This window comes from Notamacropus eugenii, chromosome 3 (genome assembly GCF_028372415.1).
Source record: "Notamacropus eugenii isolate mMacEug1 chromosome 3, mMacEug1.pri_v2, whole genome shotgun sequence".
NCBI classification, from domain to species: domain Eukaryota; kingdom Metazoa; phylum Chordata; class Mammalia; order Diprotodontia; family Macropodidae; genus Notamacropus; species Notamacropus eugenii.
This window is the reverse complement of record NC_092874.1, coordinates 123,320,485-123,342,749: the sequence shown is the minus strand read 5'-3', so window position 1 is coordinate 123,342,749 and position 22,265 is coordinate 123,320,485. Positions and strand designations below refer to the sequence as shown.

Sequence of the window (22,265 nt, the reverse complement as noted above, 5' to 3'; positions counted from 1 at the left end):
GGGAAAAAGTAGGGGCTCCTCCTATAAGACCCAATCAGACCCAACTTCCTGTAATCCAGTTTCACTGACACTTTTGTTGTTCTTTCCATACAACACTCCATCTCCAAACCCCATGCCTTTGGTAAACCCCTACGTATATAATGATGTGTCCTAACTTCTGCCTCCTGGCTTCCCTCATCTCCTTCAAGACAGCTACTATTTCATTTTCTTCAGGCAGCCATTCCCATACTGCCAGTGTTTTCCTCTGAGATTATATTCTCTTTACATATCTTGTATATATGCAGTTACATACTCCCATTGGAACATGAGTACCTTGAGGACAGAAGTAGTATTTTTGCCCTTCTTTGTATACCCAGTGTTAGGTACAGTGCCTAGAATATACTAAGTGCTTAATAAATGCTTGTAAACAGACTGATCAATTCTTTGCTCAAGCCAGAAATGATCCTTCTCTTCTTGACCATTCCAAGCCACCCTGTTTCACCTCTTCTATGCACCTGATCTTTCTTCTCATGTCCATCTTTTGAGACAGCTAGGTGGCTAAGTGGATAGAGCACTAGGTCTGGAATCAGAAGACCCAAATTCAAATTTGGCCTCTGCCACTTACTAGCTGTGTAACCCTGGGCAAGTCACCTAACCTCTGTTTGCCTCAATCCACTGGAGAAGAAAAGGCAAACCACTCTAGTATCTTTGACAAGAAAATCCCATATGGCATCACAAAGAGTTAAGTACGATTGAACAACAATAGCACAAATTATAATTTTTATGTAGGTAATTTATTCTTTTACTAGATTACAAGCTCCTTATGTTCAAGGAGTATGAGATATATATATATATATTACCTTGTATGCTCAGGGCCTAGATCAGATTTTTTCTACAAATAAGATTCTTTATATTTGTTTAATCAAATTTAAGTGAATATTTTCCCCTATTGATAGGGTAAAGAACATTAAGTAGAATCAACTATTATTTACTGAATAATTCTCATCCCCTCTAATTCTATACTTAGGACCCACAGCACTTAGTTCAAGATGTTTTAATAGACTTTTAAATTATCCGGAAAAAATATTAGTGACTTTATAACAATAAAAAACTAAATGCAAAAGATAATTAAAAGGATTCATTCATGCATGACCTTTTGCTGTTAGAGAAGTGGCTTGCAACTTAAATATTCTGTCAGCTTATCTGCCTTAAGAGCCCATGACAACTGACTCCCATTGCTAAAAATAGATGTGTGAAGAATGACTGTAGCAACATACAGACCCCTGGTACATCAGACCAATTTTAATTTGCTGTCAATCCAGGAGGCTTGATTCAATGATAGGAGAATGCCATCCCCTGTGGTACCATGTTTAAAATCTACATTTATATTGTTTTTCATTGGGTTTTCAAGGAGGGAATGGATTGCAGGGCTACTTCCCAGAGTGTGATTAGAGCTGCTAACTGCTGAATTCAGTACCTTGCCTTCTTCAACTCTGAGCAGCTTCCAAGCCATTTCATTGTGAGGGGTGGGAGGTGGAAGACTGAGTCCTAGCAAGGAGATCATGAGGAGGGATGGGAAGTTAAGTGAAGGCTTGCTGACAGTGGAAGGTTTTAGAATATGGTAGGAGGAGTAAGCTATGATGGGACTCAGCACTTGGACTCTTTCACTGCAGGTGGCAAGATTTATGCCCAGAGGTCTATGGTCTCCAAGAAGTACATATTCAAAAGCCCACTAGTAACAGCGGGGTCTAAATAATTATGAGTTGAAAACATTAAAGGCCTTTTTTCCCCTTTCAATTGTTTTTTTTCCCAGCCAGTCTAATAATACTAACTTACATTTTGATAGATCTTAAGAGACAGATTATTAAATGTTTTTCATTACCAAATGAGATAACATTTGTAAAGAGCTTAACTGGTATATAATAGGTATTTTTTTAAATGTCTTTTTCCTCCCTTCTTTACAACTGACATATAACAAACATATTTGTATTCTTTTTTTTAACTAATGGAGAAACTTATTTACAAAAAGGTTTGAGTGACTTATCCAGGCCTTTCTTCTTCTCCTCCTCCTCCTCCTCTTTCTCCTCCTCCTCCTCCTCCTCCTCCTCCTCCTTCTTCTTCTTCTTCTTCTTCTTCTTCTTCTTTCTTCTTCTTCTTCTCCTCCTCCAATATGGCTCTGTGACTTCACTGATATAACATACTACAGATGTGGAAACTTGATCCACCAGTGTAGATCAGAAACTCATCTGTACTTTATAATCTCAGAGAGTTTCTTGGGTCACTGTGACTTGTCCATGGTCACACATCTAGGATGTGTCAGAGGGAGAATTTGATTCCAAGGTCAGCTCTTGATATACTATCTCATGTTGTCTCTCATCCATAGTAATGCACCTCATAAAGAAAGAGCCAAGCCCAGAATGAAATTTCCTGTTGCTAAGTGATGTATCCTTTCTGTCAATCAGTCAATAAACATTTACTAAGTACCTACTATGTGCCAGGCATTGTGCTAATATACCACTCTCTCTAATTAATAAATTAATTAGGTGCAATATAGTGATCTAAACTGTAGGTAAGAAAAAAATCTCAATAGATTTGATATAGAAGAGCTCCCCTTTTTCCTCATTTCACATCATCCATACATCTTCCTCCATTATCTGCTCCTTCACACCTGTCTCACAAGAAGAGATGTGCCTTCTGCTAAAGGAGGAAAGGGAAAGCTCATATTATTAAAATAAGAGCCCCTTGAGGTCAGGGACTGTGGTTTTTCTTCTGTATTTCCAGTGCCTTACACACATATCAAGTACTTAGTAACTGTTTGTTGACAGAATAAATGACCAAAGCAAACATCTGGGACAATTATAGACATGTACCCTTGATCCTATCTACTGGTCTTTTCCTGATGTCTGCAATCAAGCTAAAGCATTCCTCATCTTTAAAAACAAAAACAAAAAAAAACACACATTTGATTGGATCATTCCCACTAATTACTATCTTTTATCTCCTCCCCTTCTTGAAGTATTATCTCTTAAAACTGGAGGGGAGAAGGAAGGTAGAATGTACTGAAGTCATTGTCTGTTGTTATTCCTTTGGATTACCCAAAAGACAGAACAAGCTTAACTCCTTTCTTCTACTTTCCTCGGTACTTCTGGTAGAAAGGAACTTCTTCGAGATTTTCTCCCTTCTCATTTTCATTCTGTTGTCAAGTCTTGACATTTCAACCTGAAGAACATTTCTCATGTCTGTCCCCTTCTCTCTACTCACATAGATACCACCCTGGTGCAAAACCTTATTATTTCACTTCTGGATTATTGCAGTAGCTTCTTGGTCAATCTCTTCGCTCCAAGTCTCTTCCCACTCCAATCCATCTTCTATTCAACTGACAAAGTGACCTTCCCAAAACTTAGGTCTGACCATGGTCCATGCTCTCCCCTGTTTCCCCCAACTTAATAAATGGGAGTGGTTCTCTATTATCTGCAGGATTAAATTTAAAATACTATGGTTAGTATTTAAAGAGCTTCAGAACCTGGCCCCTTTGTACCTTCACAACCTTCTACTTTATTCCCCTTAATTTAGTATAATATCCAGCTACACGGGCCTTGTCATCTCCCAGATTTCTAGCTTTTTCACTGGCTGTCCACATTTGAAATGCTCTCCCTCCCCATCTTTGCCTTGGGCTTCCTTTAAGTTTTAGCTGAAATTCCACCTTCTGCCCTTGTTTCCACTTCCCCACTAGACTCCCTCCCAACCAGTACTTTTCCTTTGAGATTATCTTCCATTTATATATATATATATATATATATATATATATATATATATATATATATATATATATGTATGTATGTATGTATGTATGTACATGTATATATACATATATATACATGATATTTACATATGTATAGATAGCATATGTGCATAGTTGTTTATATATTTTCTCCCCATTAGAATGTCATGTCCTTCAGGGAAGGGACTATGATCTTGTTTTTCTCTGGATCCTCAGTGCTTAGTTAAGTTCCTAGCACATAATAAATGCCTAATAAATGTTTGTTGATTGATGGATTGACTGTTTAGGCACTGAGTATTCATCTATATACTTATAAATGTTCCTGTTTTTTCCTGTGTTAGAATATAAGGTCTTATTTACTTATATATGGAATGTAGTTATTATTTCATTTATTACAGATGAATCACTACTTTAAAAGACATATACCCATATACATATATTCATATACCTATATATGTTTATGTGTGTATGTACACACACATACACACACAAAGTAGTAGGTGTGAATTCATTCCCATCTTGGAAATGTAGGGAGGGACATATAGGATATATTTTCAAGCAGTGATTTCTTTTCTCGCTTAAGATCTAGGAAACAAAGTAAGATTTTTACAAGGTGATAGAGGTGGGGATTACCTTTTAGTCCACCTGAGTCAGAGGTTTCACCATGCTCACTACATGGGAAAGGAAGCGTTTCCTCCTTCCATAGAACCCTCCAATTACACAAAGAGCTGCTCTGACAGTAGGTGCTCCTGGGGTGGAGCTGAAAACCTTCCTAGTAACCACCAGGAAGCACTAGCAACCCCCAAGCCTCAGTAAATCTCCTGTTTGGTTCAGTGAGCAGAATGTAGTCAGTTGGCAGGAACAGAAGAACATGCTTGCATTTTTCCCCCATCACTGCTATTTCTACCATCATAAATAAGAATCAATAGGCCATTTTAACTAGCATATGCTCACAGCCATTTAGCACTTGAGTGTCAGCTATGTACTCCCTAAGCAATAAGGTCCTTGCCCGCTGGGCTCACAATCTAAATTCAAAAGATAAACAAGGCACATAAAAATGGAAGAAGATGGTGCATGATTTTTGGTGGGGGAAGGGTAGGATTGAAGGGAAGAGAAAAGACCTAGTAAATTGTAGAAGTGACTCAGAGCTCACATTTAAAGAAAGGAAGCCAGAGACTATGTGAAAAGTTAAAGGGAGCCCACCCTAATGGGCTCATCAACACATGCTCAATCAGGGCTAACCCCTTGGGCAGGAACTGCCAGGGTTGTCAGCCAGTAACTTCCTGAGAGGGATGCCATGAGGGTTGCATCGAGTTCCAAATTGCTTTTGCTTAGGTAGGAGAAGGCACCAGCTAAATGAAATTCAAAAAAAAAAAATCTAAGTCTTACTATCTTTAAGAAAATTGCTGGAGAAAATCAGTTTGAAGCTGGAATCCAGCCACAAGATGCTCAATGTTGAAAATAAAACATTCATGGAAGGAGAGGATGGGAGGCATGAAGAATCATTAGAGGCAATGATTTGTGTGCAATGTGAAGATAGGGGAGGAGTAATACAGAGCTTGTGTATGGAGAAGGACTCTCAAGGGAGGAGATGTGTGTTTATAGCTGACATACAAAGTGAGGGAGAAAGCAGAGTAGTGATGGGGGGAATGATTAGGTAGAGAGCTACAAAATTTCACCCATCACCTCAATTACCTGTAAAGAATGTTTCTTCCATCTTTGGAAAGATGAAGGAAATTTTAAATAGGATTAAATAATTCTCTTTTCTAAACTTATTAGATTTTGAGCAATAGATGAGAAACACAGCCTCACTTGGAATTTGACCTGCACCCCAAACGTGCATAATCATGGACAAATACCAAGTCTTAGCTTACTAAAAATTTTTTTTAAAACCACCTAAATTTCAGAAAGAATGCCTCATCTTTTCTCCTAAAGATGGGTTGTACAAAAACTCATAGATCTCTAGCTTTAGAAAGCTGATAAGAAAGATGTCCCCAAGCTTACGAGAATTAAGCTCTCATCCATGTTAATTTGTCATCCAGACGTGGCCCTAAAGGCAGTACAAGTGTTGGGAGACCAGCACTGCCAAATGGGAAGTGTTATGAAAATGATGACATGAAACTTGCTTGTATTGTTAATGTAGATATGGCAAAGATGCGTTAAAGATTCTCCAGTCTCAAAGACCTCTCTAAAGCTTTCAAAACCATCACAAAACCAAAGTAAAATTTGAATTAGACATCTATCCATAGATACATTTCTAGTCAAGCACAGATGACGTTCTTTGAGGCAGAAATCGATGTTGAATTATGAAACATAGACATTTTTAACTGACCTGCAATCTTCTCTCTCCCAAGCATTTTGTTCAATAGTATATTAGGTGACTTTATTTCTTCACTAAAAATGGAAACATAAGCTAGATAGGATGGCAGTTCAGGACATAAACACTTCCTAGCACCTGTTGAGGAACTTTTTTCAAAAATAATAATTTTTTTAAAAAATATTCATCATTGACAATCATAGTAATTACAGTAATAACAAGATCCAAGAATGGCTTTTTTTTTTTATTTGCTTCTGGTAAAGCATCATTCTCAAAATAATTTCAGGAACAGCCATAATGGAGTTTGGATCAAATCTGTCTCCTAATGCAATTATCTTAGGGGTATATCCAGTTTAGCAAGTCAAGTCAATAGCCTTTTTTGCTCTTCTATTGAAATAGCTCTAATTTGGCAAGTTATTACAGTTTCAACAACAGCCAAACACATAGCTAGAATTCAGAACCCATGAAAATTCAATAGCGGATTCCACATTCACAGGTGATATATATGCCCCCAGCCACTGTTGTTAAGGGTACATGTCTTCATACAATTTTGGCAGGGAGGTGGGGGAGTGGGGGTAGAAATGATTTGAACTCAATCAGATAGTTGATATTCCTAAAACAGCCACCTGAGTTCATATAACCAGTTTCTAACCAAATATTTGTAAAAAAAAAAAAAATGGCATTTGATTGAATTCTATCACCTCTTTCCTTGCTACTTCCAAACTAAACCATTTAGGGTGCATAAACACAGAATCTGAAAAAATTAGTCTGGAGATTGCTAGGCATCACTATTGGTCTGACATTTAGCTTTGGAGATCATTATAATATTTAAAAGAGATCAAATACAAGAAGTTTTCTTTCAACTATTTTAGCCAATTTAGGGTCCCCTAAAATCTACCTATCCCATTTATTTTCCACCGTTCCCCAATAGAAAGTTTCTAATCCAACTGATCTCACTGTTATGAACTTACATCATTATTATTTTGGTCTTTGGTCTGCTGCTGTACTCATACAGAATGTTCTTTCCCTTCCATCTTGCCAAATCCTATCCATTCTTCAAGGAATAACCATGCTTTCACCTCTTCTGCAAAGCCTACCCTAACTATTCAAATCTACTCTGGTATCATTCTTCTCCAACTAATTCTTTCTCTAAACTATACAATTTAGTACTTCTATGTTTTTTCTTCCATTATTGTTACATATTTTTGTTCAGTTATTTGTTTGTTTATCCTACTTTCCTGACTAAAACATCAGCTTCTTGTAGGCAAGAATCATGTCTTAAAAGAGTTTTTTCATCACCTATAATCCTTAGCATGGTGCTGAGCCCATAAATATACTCAAATAATGAGCATTGGTTGATTGCCTAATATGAGCTCAGCTGTGTCCTAGGCTCTCTATGGGACACAGGAGAAGAAAAGCAGAGTTAGCCAATAATATTTTAACATCTGGTTCTCTGAAGGAAAAAAAGGGGTATCCATAACATACTTTTAAATTTAATCTGCAAGCCTTGATTTGCAGCCATTCCCAATTTTCCAGGTATAAAAGCTCATATAGAAAATTTAACAATCAGCTCTCAAGAGTCTGCTCGGGCTAGCTCCAGCTTACCCATGAATAAGACACCATTCTCTTCCATGGGGAGCTTTTCATTTCACATTAATTATGGACAATGGCTTCAAATAAAATACTCAAGTATCCAACCTGTGCATTTCTTGATATGACTGTTCCTTTTTCCATGTGATCCCAATTTGCATCCAAAATTCTCCTCCCAAAATTCAGCAAACCACACATTTCTTCGATTATTGGCAAGAGTCCGGCTTCTAAAATATCGATCAAACCCTATAACATATGAGAAAGAAATTATGTAAAAGTTATTTGGTTGGAAATCATTATTTCTAGAATAAAGTCAAATTAAATTCATAATCAAAATGGAATTGTATACACTTGTAAGTCACTGAGTCATGTGAATTATCACTACTGTTTGCTGAGAACATTTAACAGGGAGTAGAACCCAGTTGATAGATATCTGATCGATTCTAACCCTAACCCTCAGGGTCAATCAAGAAAACCAGGACTCAAGTCTTGACTATGTGATTTTGGGACAAATCACTTAAACTCTCAGTTTCCCAGGCAAATATCTGTGACTATAAGTTGAAGAGAAGGCATGTGCCTGTATTTGAAAAAGCATAGGAGATGATTGAACACAGTAACAACCACAGTGAGTGAGGCATTTTTCTGGTAGACTTAGCCCTTTACAGCAATGCAAGGACCTAAAACATTCCCAAAGGATTCTCAAGGAAAAAATGCCATCCACATCCAGAGAAAGAACTATGGAATTGGAAAGCAGAATGAAGCAGAATATTTTCTCTTGTGTTATGTTTTGTTTTGTTTGGAGTTTTCTCATGGTTTCTCCCATTCATTTTAATTCTTCCAAGCAACATGACTAATGTGAAAATGTACTTGATAAGAATGTATGAGAAGAACCCATATAAAATTGCATGCCATCTCGGGAAGAGAGTGGAGAGGAAGGGGGAGAAAATCCAAGACTTATGGAAGTGATTGTAGAAAACTGAAAACAAATAAATTAATTTAAAAAACAAAAAACAAAAAAAGAAAGTGTCTACATTGGCAGTTCCTTATGCCAAGGAAATTATAGTTCCAGATCATCCCATCCCAATGAGATAAAATACATGGAAAGTAAAAAAGAAAACACTTGGAGCAAGAGCACCATCTCCCCTCCCCGAAATCACTGAGTTTAAAACAAGGACAAAGTTAGGAGGGAGATAGTAGATCTTTAACCATCATATTAATGCTGGCCCTAAGCGACATTTATATGAAAACAACCTCATCCTTAATACATGCTTCTCTTTAGATTAGGTATCCCTTCCTTTGGTGCCTTTCTCTCCTTTCTTCAGCTTTCCTTTCCCCACTCTGCTCTCCTTTCCACTTTCCAAATGTATACACAGTACTTTCATTCTGAGCTTGACAGAGCCCCACCAGGACTGCCCTACTTGGAAGAACCAAAGTTCCAGTCTTTTCCTGTTCTTCTGCCCACACAATTTGCTAGTGTTAAGCCATGTTTTCTAGATAATCTGATAAGAGGATCTATGCTAATGGGACCATGAGTAATAATAGATTCTGATGAGCTCCTGTGTTACTCTACTGAGGTCACCAACCAAAAGAGTGATCATAAGGTTGAAAATTTTTGAAACCACATCAGAGCAGTGAAGAAGATACTTAGAAGCTGACATATATTTAAGGTCCTGCCCCAAGCCATCTTAGACCCTCAGACCACTTGGATATTTGACTAACCCTACATCCCACTTTCCCTTCTTTGGCAAATAAAAACAACTGAATAACTAAAACAACATAAAACTCTGCTATTAATGCATTCATATTAGCATAAGCCCAGCGGTAGCTGAGATGAGCAAGGACTTTACTCAGAACTAAAAAATAAATTAGGGCAGCTAGGTGGCACGGCAGATAGGGTTCTGGACCTGGGGTTAGGAAGACTGATCTTCCTAAGTTCAAATCTGGCTTCAGACACTTACTAGCTATGTGACCTTGGGAAAGTCAATTAACCCTGATGGCTTCCATTTTCTCATCTGTAAAATAAACTGGAGAAGGAAATTGCAAACCACTCTAGTATTTTTTGCCAAGAAAACCCCAAATGGAGTCACAAAGAATCAGACATAACTGAAAAACACCTGAATAAAAAAGAAATTCACAGTAACAATGGTTGGTTTCCCTACTCTATTTCTGTACTATATCTGCTACTAGTTATGTTCTCCTACCGTCACTAGCTCAATGACCATGGGCAAGTCATTTGGAGGATTAGAGAGGTTGTTCCTTCATATAGGAGGCATCTTGGTATAGTGGACAGAGCCTTTGGTTTGGCATCAAGAAAACTTGAGTCGGAATTCTATTTTAGATTCATACCTGTCATGGGACCCTAAATAAGTCGCAGCCTGTCTCAACCCCAGTTTCTTCATCTGTAAAAAGGGAATAATAACCGGATCTACCTATTTCATGGGGTTATAAGTATCCAATGAAATGTCATATGTAAAGCTTGCAAATTGGAACAGTTACTACAGGTATTACTTGTTTCTCAGGGTTGTTATGTGGAAAGACAATTGTTTACCTTAAAGCATTATATAAACATGAACTAATAATTGGTGATTCTCTGGAAAGAACAGTGTGTTGGAAGTAAGATATTCCAGTTCCAATCCTACCATTCACTAGTGTGTCATGTTGGGTAAATACTTTGACCTCTCTGGATCTCAGTTTTTCAACATGTTACATGAAAGGACTGGACTAGATGACCTTCAGGGTCCATTCTTGATTTAGCATGCATTTAGTCTATGGGCAATATAGAAAGAAGAAGAAAAAACAATAAGGCTTGGCTGTTCCCTGCCCCCCCCCCAAGAAAATTACCTATAACGACCAAGTCTTCATTACTGGCTACAATTACTATTTCAGAACCCACTGCTATCTATTGTGTTGAGTGAACAATTTCAGATTTAAAAGATGGGTATGAATCTTCAGAGCTAGAGGGGACCTTAGAGATTATTGAAGCAACATATTCATCTTCTAGCGGAAGACAAGTGACTTGCCCAGGGTAAGGCAGAAAGATAGTAGAGCTCAGACTGGTACCCTATGCAAGACACTAGCAACTAAGAAAAAGTGGGAAGAATCGTCAGTCAGTAAAAGTAATGCAGGATACCAAGGTCTAAAAGTAGTCATCTGTAACTGACTCCCAACCCAATGTTTTCATCATAACATCAGACTACTTCCAAAATGAAATAAGAAAGGTTCACCTTCCCTTACTGTAACCGAGACTCACATTCCTATCTGTTCTATTGGCAATGGAAGTGCTGAAAAAAATAGAGGAAAAGAAGGAATAAGAAAAAAGGAGAGGAAAAGAAAGGAAGAAAAAAGATAGGATAAAAGAAAAAAAGCAGGAGGAAGGCTTCAAAAAAAAAAAAAACCCCAACTCAGAAATGCTTTGAAGACTTGCCCAGGAAAGAAAGGAAGCAACATTATTACTCTACAAAAAATAAAAGAAAAGTATTCTCTGTCCCCTTTTGGGCTCTGAGGAAGTGCAGAGTAGGGAGTGTTAATCATCTCTATCTCCAGCTCCCATTTCAAAGCAAATGGAAAAAATCTCTCGTTTTAGATTTCCAGGAAAGACATTCTGCTTTCTATCCTTCCACACTTCCTCTCCAGAAGACTCACTATTTTCAGTCACAGATTATGAAAACATCTCTGAGACTTAAAGTGGTGAATGACCTCCTTACTCATATTCATATATGTGTGGAACTATGTACTATGCATATTCACACAACCGAAGTGAGTTATTATAAATATTCACATTCTGGTTTTAACATCCTGTTTTATCCCACTAAGCTTCAGTTCCTATAACGGAAACACATCCATTTGTTGATCTCAGTCATTACAATGTGTCCTTCTTACCGTCAATTGAAGCTCTTTTGGGTAGGATAGTTACAGCCCCTTCAGCAATTTCTTCTTGTTGATAGACAGGTGATATTTTTGAGCCCCAGCTATCTGAACCAATCCAGAGAAAATGCCCACTTTGATTTATTTTTTTGGCAGCTTCCAATATTCGCCTGTAGGAATGAAAATAAATGAAACCTACAGCATTTACCAAGAAACTCGACAAACACAAGTCCTAATATTAGATGAATGAAGCTATACGTCCTTGGTAGGTCACTATTACACAGTTGGTCAATCAATTATTTCAACTGCCTAAATCATATCTCCTTAATAGAGTGGACTCCAACTGCAGTACACATTAATTAGCTGTACCCTAAAGTTCATTTGCATCCTTGAGCCTATCACACATATTTGTTTCTTTTCTTTCAGTTTCTGGGTTTTAGCAGAGAGAGACTTGAGCCTTAGCAGCTGAATAACTGTGGGGGCTCAATAGAGTAGACTCAATCTTCTCTAGAATTACATGGCCTTTTTCTTTACATAGTTTAAATTTCTAATGTTTTACATCACACATAAATAAATCAGAAGAAAAAACAGGGGTCCCAGATCAGTTTTTCCATAGAGAAGAAGAGAGACAGGTACCTGATGTCATCCTCATTGGCAAACATGATCACTGCACGAGCATTAGGTGTTTCGAGCAGACGTTTGATGATTTTGTCAAATTCTCCAGGCCTCGGTTCACGGGGGATTTTCTGTGACTGAGCGATACAAACACCACCTGCAAAGGGAGAAGAAAAAGAAGAGGGCAATGCTAATGTGCCAATGTTTTTTAATTAAATCTGTGATTTGAAGAAATCCATTGAGGAGAGTTGTTTATCAAGGGATGCTTCTGCAAAGGGAATTTTGCTTCTTCAAAATCTGTCCTTCTCACCTGTAGGAAGCAGTCTTGTTTAAGTGACACCTAATTCTTGCTTCAAATGAAAATAATACCCATTATGTAGCTGTACAGAAGTTCCATAATCTTTATTTCCCCTAAAATCATGGATTATTTTTCCTTGACATGGATGGGAAAGCGTCGCGTGAAAAAGAATATATGTGGAGAGTTTAGTAATGGAAGGAAATATCGCAATTTGGTTTAACTCAACTAAGCCTTACCATGTCATGGGCAAGATTTATTGGTAAGATGGCCATGAAACAAAATCCTTCCTTTAATGTTGAAATTAACTTCCACCATTCAATGGACAAAGCATACATTAAATCCTACCCATTCTATGGTGACTAATGGTAAGATTGGCCTTCCTCCTGGGGGTCTACTATACAGGAAGTCAATAAGAGATAACCTTGACTTGAGAATGTTCTTTAATTTGAAATCATTGTGGCTAGAAATCCTTTTTAAGCTTTTTTTCATCCCAATAGCAAAGTAAGAGGAAGCTTGGAATCATATTTGTGAGTTTAGTTCTGTCCACAGACACTTAGTAGCTATATGACTCTGGGCAAGTCATTTATCCCCATTTATCTCAGTTTTGTATCTGTAAAATGAGATGGAAAAGGAAATGGCAAATCACTCCAGTATCTTTACAAAACTAAACAAAACAACAACAACAAAAAACTGAAACTGCAACCAAACACAAATGGGATTATGAAAAGTCAGGCACAATTAAAAGCAACTAAACAGAAGTAGTCCCCCTTATTACTAAAGGAGAAAAGGAAAAGGGGGAAATGTCTTTTACTTCTTTCTAATTTTCCATGACCTTCCCTGTTAAGCAGGAAAGGATTGAAAGCTGGGAAAAAACATTAGAAGTCATCTAGTCCCAGTCTTTTTTGGCTTATTTTATAGTTGAGAATGAGAAAGATTAAGGCTCTTCCTTGGAGAGGCCAGACACAAATCTAGGTCTTTTGAATATGAACCCAGTCATCTTGCCACTATGTGACAATTTATTCTATCACAACATGGGAGAATATTCCAGTTCACTGGGGGAACCATAGAGAGACAATAGGAACTTTAGGACTATCAATACATTAATGCAGTTGGAACATTAGCTACAATAGGAGATTAACTGGTATAGTGGAATGGAAACCTTATGGAGTCAGAGGGCTAATACTTAACTTCCACTGTAATTTTGGCCAAGTTAATCTCCTTTCTTCAGTTATAAATGAAGGCCATTTGAGTTCCTTTCCAACTTTTAATCTATGATCTGTGCTTCTATGAACTGAAAGTGTTAATCTGCTTGAGAAATTGAGATCAACTGAAAATCAAATACCATCTATAATATTGTTTCTTTGGGAAAGTATGTTGCTTCCTTAAAAAATTGTCCTAAAAATTTAGACCACAACCCACTTTTAGGTTGCATACTACCTTAATTATTGCTTAGGAAACCAGGAGAGTGAGTAGCAAGGAAAATATATCATATAACTATGAAATCTGACGCTAGAACTGTAACCTTCTCCTGGGAACAATACACTGGTCTTTACAAACTACAGACTTCATTAAATTGCCTTAATTACTTAAGCATCCTTTTGAAGACCTATTCTATTCTGAATAACATTTGAAAATCACTAATCACTTCATAGTCAGGGCTTTCTGGCAAAGGATCTGAAGGCCTGAAAAAAAATGTTCTAAGTGACAACTTTAAGCAAGGTAGACAGGCGATGTAGACAGAGATGTCTAGCCTTGAATTAACTGGGTTGGGTATTTATCCTGCTTGAATACATCACAAAATTGCTCATCCTTCTGCTTCACCTTGTCTTTGTCAGTGTGGTCTGCATTTATTTTTCTAGAAGGAGAAGTTATATAATTATGGGGATTTTATTAAGACACAGACTGCGTTTAACTTTTCAGAAGAAAGGAGGAAGGAGCTTGGGATACCATTCCAGGTCTTGACACTGATTTGTAGTGTGTATTTATACATGCCCCAGTTCATTACTTCATTCACTGAATTCATGTGTTCACCAAATAAATATTTATTTTGCCCCTACTATGTGGAAAGGGCAGCTAGGTGGCAGAATGGATAGAGTGCCAGGCCTGGAGTCAGAAATGAGTTCAAATCTGACCTCAGACACTTTCCATCTATATGACCTTAGAAAAGTCACTTGACCCTGTTGGCCTGTTTCCTCTTCTGTAAAATGAGCTGGAGAAGGACGTGGCAAACCACTTCGGTATCTTTGCCAAGAAGACCCCAAATCGGGTCGCAACAAGTCAGACATGACTAAAACAACTGAACAACAAACACGTGGAAAGAATTGAGCCAGTCATTTTACAAGATATTGAAAAGTCTAACTCCGAGTCCTGTCTATCAGAAAATTGACTATTTAATTATTGAAACACACATACAATGATATGAATTAAACAACAGACCAAGATAATGATACAAATTATGTAACAAAATAGTAGATAATTAAGTGCTAAAATGCAAAATGAGTAATCAATCAACAAATATTTATTAGGTAACTATTACATAATAGGCATCGTGCTGGGGGACCAAATATGAAAGTGAGACATTCTTGCCCTTGTGGATTTCACCTTCTGTTGGGGGGGGGAGGGAACAACATAAGTAAAGACAGAGCACATATGAAAAAGACACAGTGATGACAACAGAAATGACTGAGGGAATCAGCATTGACCTTTAAAGAAGCTAGCTCTCAAACTGAACCTTGAAAAGAGTTGAGATCCAAAATAATGGAAAAGTGGATCTGTGATCCTTAAATAGAGGCATCTTGATGCAAATGAACAAGCACTAGACCAAGAGAATAGTTTAAGAAATAAGTGCTTCTAAGGGCACAGAGATGACTACGGACTACAGTAATCAGAGATTCTCTAAAAATTCTGTTTAAAAATCACAATTCAGAAGTTTTGTCTATATGACATCAGACATCCTGTTTGACTAACTTTATAAACAAATTATTTGAATTTATACTAATGCTGAATATGTATGTGTATGTGTATGTATGTATGTATGTATGCAGATATGTATGTATGTAAGAAGGAAAGTTATGAGGGATAAACAAGGTGGGGTGGGGGGAAATGATGCAGTTAAGGATGGAGCGATCTTTTGAAATTCCCTAACCGTTTATTTGTCAACTTTAAACAAGACCATCTACTTCAGTGTTGTTTTTTTCTCCCATCACCAATCTAAAAATATTTGTTGTTTGTGCTGTTGTCATATTTGTTACAAATCTGTAATTTTATCCCTGTAGTACACCCTCTAGGTGAAAATTTTCTCCACCAGTGCAGATCAGCAACTCATTTGGAACTTAAAGTCTTAGAGAATTGCTTGGGGCCCTAGCAGACTAAATAATTTTCATGTTGCCCCATAGTATATTTCACAGGCAAGTATAGAACCCACAAATTGCTGAAGCCAAGACTGCACTTTACCCACTAGACCATGCTGCCATTTACCAATTTGAACAACAGATTATTATTTTTTTTCACCCATATGGACAATTTCCTGAACTAGCTACAAGATTAGTTTGTGCCTGAAAATGATGGAAAAGCAAAACAAAATAAATACAAAGGCTAAGAAAACCTCAAAGGAATAGCTGCTCATAAACAGAATTGATATCTGTGTAGAGAGAATATCTATTAAGTTCCAAGAGGTTAATTTAGTCTTCTAAGTTCTCCTAAATTTCAAGGATTATTTAGAAGATAGGGGAACTTCACTACAGAATCAAGCTTTTCTGCATCTAGCCAAGACTACCTTCAAAGCTGTGCTTTTACCATCACCACCCCAAAAACAATACTGATTTTGTTGCTGCCACAGAGGTGAACATAAATAGTGTTCTTTTTTTTAAATCAAAGCTTATGATTTAGTGTGCCACACGAGCTAAAACCCATCTGTGTCTCCATTTCTGCATCCCCATCACTGGCAAGTCATAGGGAAGAATGAAATAATTCAACTCCTGTCCTCTGATCTGTTGCTAATAGCAGTTGTGGGACAGGTGCCATAAACATACTTAAAAGGCTCAGATCGATAAATCCCTGGTTTAAGCTACATGGCCACTTCAGGAATTCACAATTTGGACTGCTTACCATCCTTCAAATCAATACACTTCTGAAAAACCCAAGATCTGAGAAGTCATATTTGCAAAACTCACTCTATATGAGGCATAGGAAATTTATATCAAAGTCATCCTATCTTTCAGGTCAAGAAATAGAATGCTATAATAGAGTGATTACTTTGTAAGAGAATGCAAAGGATTATTTATCTGTCCTTATAAAAAGTACATAACAGCATAGACCTAAAGCTAAAAGGGACCTAAAAGGCCAACTAGGCCAACTCTCATTTTACAGATAAGGAAATTGAGGCCTTGCAAGATTAAATGATTTGCATCACACAAGAAGGAAGCATCAGAAGTTGAACTTGAACCCAAGGCTTCTGACTCTGAAGCCAAGTCATTGTTTTTCTTATCATTCTTTCTTCCTTCCTTTCTTTCTTTTTTATTTCTTTCTTTCTTTTGTGGAGGCAGTAGGGTTAAGTGAACTGTCAGGGTCATACAGCGAGTGTCTGAGGCTGAATTTGAACTTAGGCCCTCCTGACTCCAGGTGGAGAGTCAGGGTACATGGCCAGGGCTGGTACTCCATCCACAGTGCCACCTTGTTCCCCTGCACAGTTCTTTCCAATGTACTGTGCTGCCATTACACAAGTAGAATGAGCATTGGAAAATTTACATTTATTATTTTTGTCCAGATTAGGAATTTAATTGTTCTTCTGGTATAGAAACACATTGGTAATTTACAGACTTATCTGGAATGCTGGGAGGATAAGTGTTGTGTCATCATCTCACAGACAGTATGTGTCATAGGCAGACCTCAAACCCAGGTCTTCCTGGCTGTCAGCCATGCCAATGCTGCCTCTCATTTTATATAATGCTCTACAGTTCACAAAGTGTTTTCTTCACAAGTATCCAGTGTTGGTAGCAATCCTTTGAGGAAGGAGAAACTTAATTGGAAAATCAATCTGAAATTAAGATAAAGTATCTAGAAAGGATAATGTAAGTTAATGAGAAAATGGCATTTGATTAGTGTACACATGAATACACACACACACACACACACACACTCTCATGGAGAGTGGTTATTGAGTGCTGTAGAGTAGAAAAATTACTAGGCAGGGCATCAGAAGACCCAATGTGACTTTGAGTATGCTGTTTCCCTTCCTTGGTCCTCAGTTTCCTCATATGTAAAATATGGGTTCCCACTCAGTAATCAAAGCAGTTCACATTTTTAGAGCACTCTAAGTAATTCCCAAACAACAATCCTATGAAACAGGTAATGCAAGAAGCATCATCTCCATGCTAAGAGGAAAAAAACTAAGAGGATAACTGATTTTCTAGTGTCACATATCCTGAGTTTCTTCTATATCTAAAATTCTATGATATTCACTTTCTGGAAATAAAATTTTGCATAGAGCAAGAAATACTTACACAACCATAGCAGAGGATAAGAATCTCAGCAGAACAAGGGAAAGAGATCAGAAATCTATGACTATAAACCAGTAAATTGTTTATTAAGTATATACAATGCTGGAAGTAGGGAGAAAAGATAAGAGTCTTACTCTCAAAGGGCTTATATTCTATAGTGCGGGTGCTAGGAAATCAGTTACATTGAAATATAGTTATCTAAATTTTTTATAAACAAGTTTGCAGACCCTAGGGTAAGAACCCTTGGAGGAAACATGTACACATGTAAGTATATAAAATACACACACATACACACACACACACACACACATGCACAATGAGAAGCAGTTTTGTTAATTTGATAAAGAGTTGACCTCAAAGCCAGTAAGACCTGAGTTCAAGTTCCATATCTGACATATACTAGTTGTGTGTTCCTGGGTAAATCACTTCTATCCTTGGTTTTCCAAGCATTTTTCTAAGACTACAAATTACATCAAAGGTGTTGACCTACATTGGTAGATGGAATTTTGTTATTGGAAGTCCTCTATACCAATGAAATCACAGGTTCTTGATATCAAAAAATATATATATGATACTATAAAGTCCTGTTACTTGTTACTGACTATATAGCACACTCTATCTCGTTTCCCAACTTCTTGACTGTGTGAAGATGGTTCCCAGTGTCTGGAATGCACTCTCTCCTCACCTCTTCCTCTTAGAGTCCTCCTATGGACCATTCAAAGTGCCATCTCCCCCTATTTTTCTCAATTGCTAGCTCTCTCTCCCACTGGAAATTACTCTGTAACTATCCATGTTTATCTTATCTCTACCCTCCATCTTCCCCAATAGACTGTGAGCTACTTGAGTGTAGGAATAGCTTTCATCATGTCTTTGTATCCCTAATACCTAGCATATTGCCTTTTACAGAGCTAATCACATACTATTAAATTGATTTTTTTTAAAAAAAGGAAAAGAAAAGAAAGGTTGGGAGACTGGGACCTGAACATAGAGAATAAGAAATTTGTTTGTTCTTAAAAGCAATAATTACTGAATATGATAGAAAGTAGAAAATCTGAAAGAAAGAACATATGTGTACCTATTTGTATATATATATATATATATATATATATATATATATATATATATATATATATATATATATATATATATATATAGTTCTAGCAATGGTGGTGTTATAGGAAAGGCCTTTAATAGCACCAAATTCATTGTAACTGCATGAGTAAATTTTAATGAAACAAAACATGGTTGCTACCTGCGCACCAAATGGCTTTGTTACTTCACCAAATTAAATTTCTCAGTTAATCAAATTCAGTTCCTTTTTTTTCAACTTGCCAGACAGGCATAGTAGAAGGCTATGATCTTTTAAGATATTCTCTGTTATAAAAGTTTATGGATTTTGAAAACAGAATTTAAGGAAGTATTCATAATGGTTCAAACCAAGTAATAGACAAGAGGAAAAAGTAACCGTATACTTTTAATTATTTGTATGAATTTATCAGCAGCAAATCACATGGAAACTATAAAAGAAAATCAAGAACAGGTAAATTCTCAGCACCAATATACTTGACAAGAAGTTTTTTGTTTTTTTAAATCTCTCAGGAGGCAGAAGTAAAATAACACTTTTACCTGATGTAATTGGTTCTTTAGTATTGCTTAAGCAAAAATTATTCTATGGTTCAAATAAGTGTAATCACACCCCTTGTAATAACATTTTCACCTGCTCATGTGGCACACAATTGGGACTTGCCAGCAAAGTGTGCGGCAGGATTAAAGTGTGTGAGTTTCTCAGCTCAGAGTGGACCCTGTGTGTTACTTCTCTCACTTGAGCTCTGAAAATGCTATCCTTAACCTAAATGTATTAGAAGGATGCCATACTTACTTTCTTTTCTAGGAGCAAATGTATAGATTTTCTAACTTCAAATATTTTGTCTTTTTTTTAATCTAATCCGGAGTCATTCAGTTTTCCAGAAAGGGTGAGTAAAGGTATGTAAGTCAAGGGAATTGAAGGGGAAGGGAAGGAAATATTTATGAATTTGTTTACTTCTGTTTGAGGATTATAGAAACTAGCATAAAGTCTCGAAAGCAGCTACCTTGTGATATAGCCCAACAGTAAGAGTATCCATTAACTGAAGAGCTGTTCCTCAAACAGGCTACATTGTGGAATACCCATGAAGATACACAGATAGGAAGACAGTCAAACTCCCACACCTAGGTTTGTGATAATAAGCATCCAGGTAATTATCCCTTCTCTATCAATGAGTATAGAACTTGGCTCTCAATGTTTCTTTTCAGCCCAAATCCCACTCTGATCCTCAAAGATTTTCACACACACGGTGGCTTCCCTCAAACACCCTGGCCCAAATGGTGGGGAACCTGTGGCAATTTGTTCTGCAAAATTTAGACTCAGTCAAAAGGCTTCACTTAAGGACCTAGAAGGCCACATGTGGCCTTAAGGTCACAGGTTCCCCATCCATGCCCTCCCCTCTCAATTCAGCAACCACCTTAACGGGCATGCTTTTCATCTTTACCTCAGCCACTCATAGCAGCTTAGATACCCTGCATCTTACCACCACTCCAAATTCTGCCACATTTGTGATCTTGAGGCAGTTAGATGGTACAGTGGATACAGCACTGGACCTGGAGTCAAGAAGACCTGGGTTCAAATATGGCCTCAGAAACCTACTGACTATGTGACTCTGAAGAAAGTCACTTAATTTGTATTTGCCTCAATCAATAAAACTCCTACTAAATGCCAGGCACTGTGCTAAAAATTGAGGATCAAAAAAAAAAAAAAAAAAAGGAAAAATTCAGACCTTTCCCCCAAGGAGCTTACAATCTAATGGAGGAGACAAAATGTACACAAATATATACAAAGCAAAATAAAATATATACAGATTAAATAGGATTTTTTTAATAGCACCTACTTCACAAGACTGTTGTGAAGATCATATAAGATAATGTTTGTAAAAGTGCTTAGCACAGTATACCTGCCATCTATACAGTGTAATCTCTGCTCTAAACTCCAGTCCCATATCATCAACTGTCTATTCTACAACTTAACCTGTTACCCCAATATCTCAAACTTGTATCTAAAACAGAATTCTCAGTCTTCCTCCATGAAGCCTTAGTTCTCTATTTCTTTTGTGTGCAACATCATTTCCAGTTCCCAGATTCATAACTTCATACTTATTCTTTATGCTTTCTTCTTCCTCATCCACCTTATCCAATCCATTGTTGTAATGCTAATCAGAGAGACAAAAGATCTTCCCTACCCATTAATGGGCCTGCCCATTAAAGGGAGTTTGATTATGGGAGATTTGTAAGAAGGCCCACACCTTTTGTTTATGAGGCACTGGTTGTCAAGGGTTGTGATGCCCTCTGACTCTGAAAAATGTATAAATACTCTGAGGTGAGGTTTTACTTTGGGGCTTACAGATTGGAAGTTTTTTGTTATCTTTTTGTCCAGTGGAGATGCTGGGAAGCCTCTAAGCCTTCCCCAGCTTTGAAAACCCAGATGTTGGTGATTCTCTCTCTGGTAACTATATATATGGTCAGACAGTTAGCTGTCTATTGATCTATGATGTATATATTGCTCATGTCAGGCAGCTGGAAGCACTGTCTGTTGATTTTGATTTCTCTGTATTTTATTTTCTCTGAAGTTCAGGATGCTGACTTTTTCTTCTGAACTAAGTGAATGAGCCATGTGCTTGATTAAAGTGATTGTTGACCCCTCAAAAGTTGCTCTCCCTTTAGAAATGCAGATCTAAGAACCTATGATAGTGGGCCCTCCTGTGTATGTTGGGGTGCTTGCTTTTACAATTGCTAAGTCTTGATTCAGCCTTCATGTCTTTCATATTTCATCATCCTCATCAGTTGTCATCTGGATTACTATAATACCTTCTTAATTTGTCTCCATAATTTTAGTATCTCTTCTAACCCACTATCCTCCAAACAACAGCCAAAATAACAAGACACAGGTGATCAAGGTCAATCCTTTATCTCCACCCTTGTTTGCAGATCAATAAAAGGAAGCCTAAAGAGGTGAAAAATGACCTAATGCCAAACCTCTAGTGAATGACAGAACTGGGACTTAAACCCAGAACACTCCAAGTCCAGTGCACATTCTCTTATGTCATACAACTTAATTAACCATGGAGATGGGAGGCAAGTGCTGTGAACATCTCCAAAAGCTATGTAAATGAGCCAGTATTATTAAAAAGGAAAATAAGTATAAAAACTTTTCAATAAATAGAGCAACTATGCTAGTTTACACATTGATATTAACTAAACTAACAAAAGCAAAGCAAACGTTGTAGATTAGTT

The 22,265-nt window shown here is 37.2% G+C and overlaps 1 protein-coding gene across 1 annotated transcript in view; it reads right to left on the bottom strand.

The window, feature by feature from the left end:
• Positions 1 to 7,109: 7,109 nt before the first annotated feature.
• LOC140533284 (metabotropic glutamate receptor 8-like) overlaps positions 7,110 to 22,265 on the bottom strand; it is a 430,744-nt gene continuing 415,588 nt past the window's right edge. The window contains exons 3-5 of the mRNA XM_072652838.1: positions 12,168 to 12,303; positions 11,547 to 11,701; positions 7,110 to 7,913 (exon numbers count right to left, since the gene is read on the bottom strand). Of these exons, the coding sequence (XP_072508939.1) occupies positions 7,750 to 7,913; positions 11,547 to 11,701; positions 12,168 to 12,303 (455 nt within the window). The 3' untranslated portion in view covers positions 7,110 to 7,749. The remainder of the gene's footprint in view (positions 7,914 to 11,546; positions 11,702 to 12,167; positions 12,304 to 22,265) is intronic.